The sequence below is a fragment of the Chrysochloris asiatica genome, unplaced genomic scaffold, assembly GCF_000296735.1.
Source record: "Chrysochloris asiatica unplaced genomic scaffold, ChrAsi1.0 scaffold00277, whole genome shotgun sequence".
Classification (NCBI taxonomy): Eukaryota; Metazoa; Chordata; class Mammalia; order Afrosoricida; family Chrysochloridae; genus Chrysochloris; species Chrysochloris asiatica.
In genome coordinates this window covers 3012940-3019802 of record NW_006408795.1, presented here as the reverse complement: position 1 = coordinate 3019802, position 6863 = coordinate 3012940, and the positions used below count along the sequence as shown (strand labels likewise).

Here is a 6863-nt window from a genome sequence, read left to right as displayed (position 1 = left end):
TCTTTTGCTGTTTGCACCTCATTAGACACTGTCAGGGAATCTTGTATGTCTTTATGACTCACTAGTTGAACATTACCATCTTCATAGTACTGAACCTGAATTTTCAAGATGCCAACCACTTGAGTGGTTGAAGGAGTGATTGTAAACTTCCACTTGGACCTCCAACGACCATTCCAAAAGTTTTTTGCTTGGAACTGATGGCTTTCTATGCATGCAATAATTGTCTGCTGTCCATCTATTTTTTTACCATATACAGTGCAAACTCCATTTGGGTAATGTTCTTTTACATAAGCACGTAGAGCAGTTTCTACTGAAGTTCTCCATGACTCAATTGCATTTTCTGCTTCATAGGGTCTTGGATCGGTGGCTTCCTTTCTTAGGTGATCAAATTTGAAACAGATTCTGTTTTTTGGATCCAAAAACTTTCCATTTCCCAAGTCACCATGTTCTGTTATCAATACCTGATCTTCACAGCCATCAATTTTTACCGGAGTAAACTGGTCCAAGTTATACTGTGCAAATGCATGGGCTGCTCCTTCCCTGAGAAGATTATCATTGTTAAGCAGTAATCGAACATCATTAAACACCTCACTGAATTCTCCTGGAGGGGCATGAATGATGAATTTTGCTGCTATCCGCACCTTCTCCTCATCAGACAACTGCTCCTCTAGATCCGCCATCTTTCTTCTCCCAAGGACTAAAGTTTTGACAAACACAAAAAACAACTAACAACCTTTCAAATTAGACTTTTCATAAGCAATCAGTTTGACTCCAACTCATGTGACCCCAGGTGTGCCAGAGTAGACATGTGCTCCACAGGGTTTTCACTGGCTGATTTTTTAGAAACAGATTGCCAGGTCTTTCTTCCAAGGTTTTTCTGGATGGACTTGAAGCTCCAACCTTTTGGTTAACAGGCCAGTACTACCTAAGGACTCCTAAAATATAAGATCCTTCAAAGATATGATTCAGGTTAAGATAAGCCTGTCATTTCAATCAAATTACTTTGATAAGGACCACTTAATTAGTATTGATGCAGATTTTTTTTTCCCCCCCAACCAGACAGTGCTCTGGAAGTTAAAATTCCTCACCTTTCCCTCATACTCACTGAGCAGAACCACTGTGCAGATGAACAGACCTGAACTCCTCCACAGTGGTCAGGCTGGGGTCACAGGCTTACTTTCCACTGATATGATGTGAAATCTTAGCAGAAAGGAAGAGGGGGTTTCTTCTTTCACTGCAATTATTTCATTTATTTATTCATTTTAAAAGTTTTTTTTTTTTTTTTACGTTTTTATTGTGAATTGAGTGATAGTTTACATGGGAGAACATTGGTTTTACACTCATAGTTTCATTGCAATGATTACAATCTCCTCTGTGCATCATCTTTCAACAGTTTTGCTTCTATTCCCTCTGTTTTGTTTTTGTTTGTTTGTTTTGGGACCTACACAAAAACACTCAGGAATATATAATCATTTAAACAACCAAAGGACACATTCTGCCAGCCTGCCTCCTGGCTGCCAGCACATAGCCTTTCTCTTTCCATGAGTCTAGAGTTCTCAGCTGCTCCCTCTCTCCATGTCCTCATCTCTGCCTCCATCTTTGGTGTCACTGCTTCTCTGGATTGGGTCTCACATACTGCTACTGCTCTTCTCCCTTGATGGCCCTAGGGTCCCCTGTTCCTGAACTGTAAGATTAACTACTCCCCTCTTTTTGTTACAAAACTTCTACCTTTACAGTTGTGACAGTCACAATTAATCATGATTAAAGGATCTAGTCTTAAAAGATTAGATTCAAAAGAATTTATAGTTGCAACAAACAAAATAAAACAAAACAAAAACAACTTGTTTTGTTTCAAATCTAGCGATAATAATAGTTTTTTTCTTTTTATCCAAAGCATTTCCATCTCAATTTTCAGCCAGAGAATAGAGAAGTCAATGAGGTGAACAATAACTAGGGAGGTGCACACACCTTAGAACAATTAACCACCTGAGATCCAAAAGACAGCATTTGCCCAAGGACAAACTTCAAAAGACAGGAAGGGTTAAGAAAGAAGGAGGATACGAATCAGAAGCACAAAGAGGAGGTGGGATGAAGGATGTTATATTGTGGGGATTGCAATCAATGACACAAAGTAAAAAATGTTGTTCTGTAAAGCTACACCCAATTCACAATAAAAAGTTAACTAAAAGAAAAAGGGAAACAGCAAGTGTTGGTGAGGATGAGGAGACACTGAAACCTTCATTCATTGCTGGTAGGATTATAAAATGGTAGTCTCTATGGAAAACCATTTGTTCCTCATAAGCTCAACATAGAATTACTATTGTTGTTATTGTTAAGTGCTATTGAGTAGGTTCCAACTCATAGCAACCCTGTTTAGGGTTTCCAAGAAGCCACTGATGAGTTTGAACCACTGGCCACGTTGTTCAAACTGACTTTAAGGTCCAGTGCTTTATTCCAGTGCCCAGCAATTCCACCTCTATGAATGCACACAAGGGATTCAAACAGACCCTTGTACACCAATGTTCTTTGTTGTTGTTAAGTGCCATTGGGTCAGTTCCAACTCATAGCGATCCTGTATAGGGTTTCTAAGGACTAGTTGGTGGGTTTGAGTGCAGACCTTTGGTTTGCAGTCTAGTACTCACCCTACAGTGCCACACTAGGAGTCCTAATGTTCTTGTTAGCACTATTTAAGTACACAAACGGTAAAAACAACATCCATCAATACATACACACGTAAACAAAGGTAATATCTCTATACAATGGAATACTCTTCAGGCATAAAAGAAAATGAAGTTCTGAAATGTTATAGAATGATTGTACCCTGAACACATAATGATGACTGAAATGCACAACAGAACGGATATTGTGTGGCTCCATTTTTATGAAATCTCTAAAACAGGCAAATGCATAGAGAGGCAAATGTCTTAGTGGTTACTAGGAATAGTTGGGAGGAGAGAATAGGAGTTATTGATGAAGAGTTTCTCTTTGGGGTTAAGTAAAAAAAAAAGGAAATGAATTGCGGTGATGATTGTATAACATGTCGAATGTAATTAATGTCAATGAATTACACACTTAAAATGGTTAAAATGGAAAAATTTTCAAAGTAATATTTAAAATAAAAGCATTTATTATACAACAACTAAACTAAAAAAATAAATGAAAATCATTTCCCCTTAATCAAGGTGATTAAACCAGTTTCCCCAATGTGTAGGAGCCTCCAGAAATTGAAACAGGAAATACTTCATTTCCTAGACCTAGATGTAGATCCTACTTGTCTTAAAATTGGCAATAGTAACATTGTTGCAACTTACTAATAGTGTGGCACTGTGGGATAAGTACTGGACTGCTAACAACAAGGTTGGTGGTTCAAACCTACCAGGAGCTGCTTGCAAACCCTACAAAGGGTTGCTATGCGTTGGAACCAACTTGATGGCACTTAACAACAGCAACATAAGGATTAGGTGGTTGTTGCTGTTAAGTGCATTGAGTCAGTTCCAACTCACTGTTGTTGGTAAGTACCATGGAGTCGGTTCCGATTCATAGTGACCCTGCACAGGGTTTCCAAGTCTGTAAATCTTTACGGGAGCAGAATGCCTCATCTTTTTTCCATGGAACTGCTGGTAGTTTCGAGCTGCTGATCTTGAGGTTGGCAGCCCGACTCATAAGCAATACGCTACCAGAGCTCCTTTTCCGACTCATAGTGACCCTTTTTGTAGAGTTTCCAAGGAGTGACTAGTGGATTCAAACCACTGACCTTGTAGTTCGCAGGACTTTGGAAAAGGTTCATGAGCTCCTTCCTTTCTCCTTTCCTTCCTCGCACCTTCCTTTTAAAAGCATTTCTGATGATCTACTCTTAGCCAACAAATGGTGAAGCAGTTGAAATTATTCTTTCACTCAGACAGCTTATAATTTCTATGGGCGCAGGATGAACTCATTTGACAGCTAACCTTGAAATCACAATGGAAGTGGCAGGGTGGTCTGAAAGTCCAGTTTCCTTGAGGATGTGACATTAATGGTAAGATTGGAGAGATAGGAAGGACTTAGTGAGACATACAGGAGGTTAAAACAGAGAGGGATCAAGTGGGGAGAGCGTTAGAAACAGAAGGAAGAGCTTGTGCAAAGGTCCCGAGGTTAGAAGCTAAGTAAATCCTTTGTTCTCAATCTGTTAAAACAGAGTTGGAAGATCAAATGACTCCTGGTTTCCAATCTCCCTTGCTTTTAATGCTGTAAAGAGACCAGAATCCTAATACAATCCTATACTCCACCTACGAATGGGAATACTGGAGAATTTATTATGAAGTCCAGTCAGCTTCATATGCCTGAGTAGATGTTCTCCAGTTTCAGGTGTATTACAACAAAATCTAGCAGAACTCCCACTAGTTTCTGGCCTGAATTGGAACACAGTGTGCCTCAGTTATTAATGATGCATGCAGGATTTGTGAGATTGCCAGCCATCTTGAACAGGTTTTCTTGCAGTAAGTAGGAGACCCAACATTGTGATGTGGTTAATATCTTCTGTGTTAAAAGTGGGAAAGCAATCAAACTTGACATTTAATCCAAAGCATAAAGCAAGTTTGCATTTTCATTAGTTGCTTTATTATCTTCTGGATTTAAAAGGTGAAGCAAAAGGCTTAAATAATTTTGGTGACCCAGCCTTGATTGTGTTGTTGTTCTTGTGTCCCATCGAGTCATGATTAGTGGGAAAGAAAAAAGATAAACTCAAATCTTTTTCTCTGAAAAGTCACTGATTGAGGGGGGCGTAATTAATCTTACAGTCCAGGATCAGAGGATCCTAGGGCCATCAAGGGAGAAGAGCATGAGCAGAATGTGGGACCCTATCCAGAGAGGCAGAGATACCAGAGATGGAGGCAGAGATGAGGACATGGAGAGATAGAGCAGCTGAGCTCTCTAGACTAATGCAAAGAGAAAGGCTGTGCGCTGGTGGCCAGGAGGCAGACTTGCAGAATGTGCTCATTATTAATATTAAATGGTTATATATTTGAGTGTGTTTGTGTACATCCCCCCCCCAAAAAACACACACACACACAAACAACAACAACAACAACAGAGGGAACAGAAGCAAATACTGTTGAATGATGATGCTTGGAGGGGATTGTAATCATTGCAATGAAATGATGAGTTAAAAAAAAAAAAAGATTATAGTTCTGGAAACCCTATGGGGGCAATACTAAAGGGTTGTTATAAGTTGGAATCCACTTGATGGTAAATGGGTTTGGTGTTTAGGATGAAAGAATATCAAGTATTAAATATGGAAATACATAAACAAAACAATCTAGTATTTTACTGATGACATCATCATGAAATACAAAAGTAGCTCTACAAATTAGTATATTTTCAAAATAAACAGCTTACTGGTTTAAACTGAAAAAAAAAAAAAAGTTACTAATTGGTCATAATAATCTGTCCCAGACTTGAAATCCAGCATCTTTTAAGCTTTAACTTTCAAAAGATGGCGTGTGAAATTATATTTCTTAGAATTGTGATGAAAATCATGTCTACGTCTAAACTTTCAGTGTCACTGTTCCCACAATGAACTACCAACAATAGCTGAGAAACAGCTCTTTTGATGAAGATGCACTGTGGTGGAGCAGTAGTTAAGCATTCAGCTGCTAACCAAAGTCGGCAGTTTGCCAACACCAGCCACTGCTAGGGAGAAAGATGTGGCAGTCTGCCTCCATAGAGATGGCAGTCTTGGAAACCTTTGGGGCAGCTCCACACTGTCCTGAACACTGCTGTGAGTCAGAGAACACTCAGTGACAGTGGATACACGTAGTATCCTGATTAATAATCATTTGATTAAGAGTTAAGTCAGTGAGCAACCAAATGTGATCCCAATAATTAATTTTAAAAATGTTTTTCTTTGTGGAGAATCCCCTCCTAAAGCAACATTTCAAGAGTTAGAGTCCCTTTTTCCATTTCTTAAGATCTGGTTGCTTATTCTTTGGACCTTGGAAATGATGGAGGCTTTGCTATCAAACATTATCTCCAACAAAAATAATAATCTTATCAAGACTAGGAGATACTGTGGTAAAACCATTTGCACAAAGATTTTTATCATAGTTCAGGTAGTTTCTGTAACCTTAAATATAACTCTAAGATACTCCAAATCTGAACTTATACAAATTCCTCAAGGTCTTGCTCAAATCTCAATTTTTTCTATGAAGGTATCTCTAGCTACCACAGCACTTAATATATACATGTTATTATCTTCATTACTTTGTCTTCAAACATATTCAAATGTACATATGTCTCATTTCTTCAACTTTCTTAAATAGTTCTTTATATGTAGATGATCAGTAAATGTCCTGCTGTATTAGAAACATTCTATAATCTGTACTGCTCTAGCCACTAGCCACATTTGGCTATTATACCAGGAATGTGGCTAGTTCAGGGGAGAAACTAGACTTTCGTTTTATTTTAAATTTAAATTTAAATGCAGTTAGTGGCTACCTTGCATTGCGCTTTAGGATCAGGACGGGACCACAAGCCACAAGCTTGTCAGTTCAAGCCCACCAGCTGCTCCTCGGACACCCAATATAGGATCACTGTGAGGTGAGTGGAACAGCACTTAACAACAACAGTGGCAAGGTAGGTCTGGAACCTGTAGTTCATTATTCAGTTTGATATAATAAAGTGTCTGAAGCTAAGATAGTTGATCACTCTCTATAACATTAGCATTTCATCTTATAGTTGTTGTTGTTGTGAAGTGTCGTTGAGTCGGTTCCAACCCATAGCGACCCTGTATAAGGTTTCCGAGGAGCAGCTGGTGAGCTTGAACTGCCAACCTTGCAGTTCAAATGGCTTTGCAGTCTGGCGCATTAACCCACAGCACCACACCGGGA

At 39.0% G+C, this 6863-nt stretch overlaps 2 protein-coding genes across 2 annotated transcripts in view; both read right to left on the bottom strand.

The window, feature by feature from the left end:
- Positions 1-680, bottom strand: part of LOC102840411 (F-actin-capping protein subunit alpha-2-like) — a 3589-nt gene extending 2909 nt beyond the window's left edge. The window contains exon 1 of the mRNA XM_006874431.1: positions 9-680. Within this exon, the coding sequence (XP_006874493.1) occupies positions 9-680 (672 nt within the window). The remainder of the gene's footprint in view (positions 1-8) is intronic.
- Positions 1-6863, bottom strand: part of PTPRN2 (protein tyrosine phosphatase, receptor type, N polypeptide 2) — a 1341366-nt gene that overhangs the window by 772728 nt on the left and 561775 nt on the right. The window lies entirely within an intron of this gene.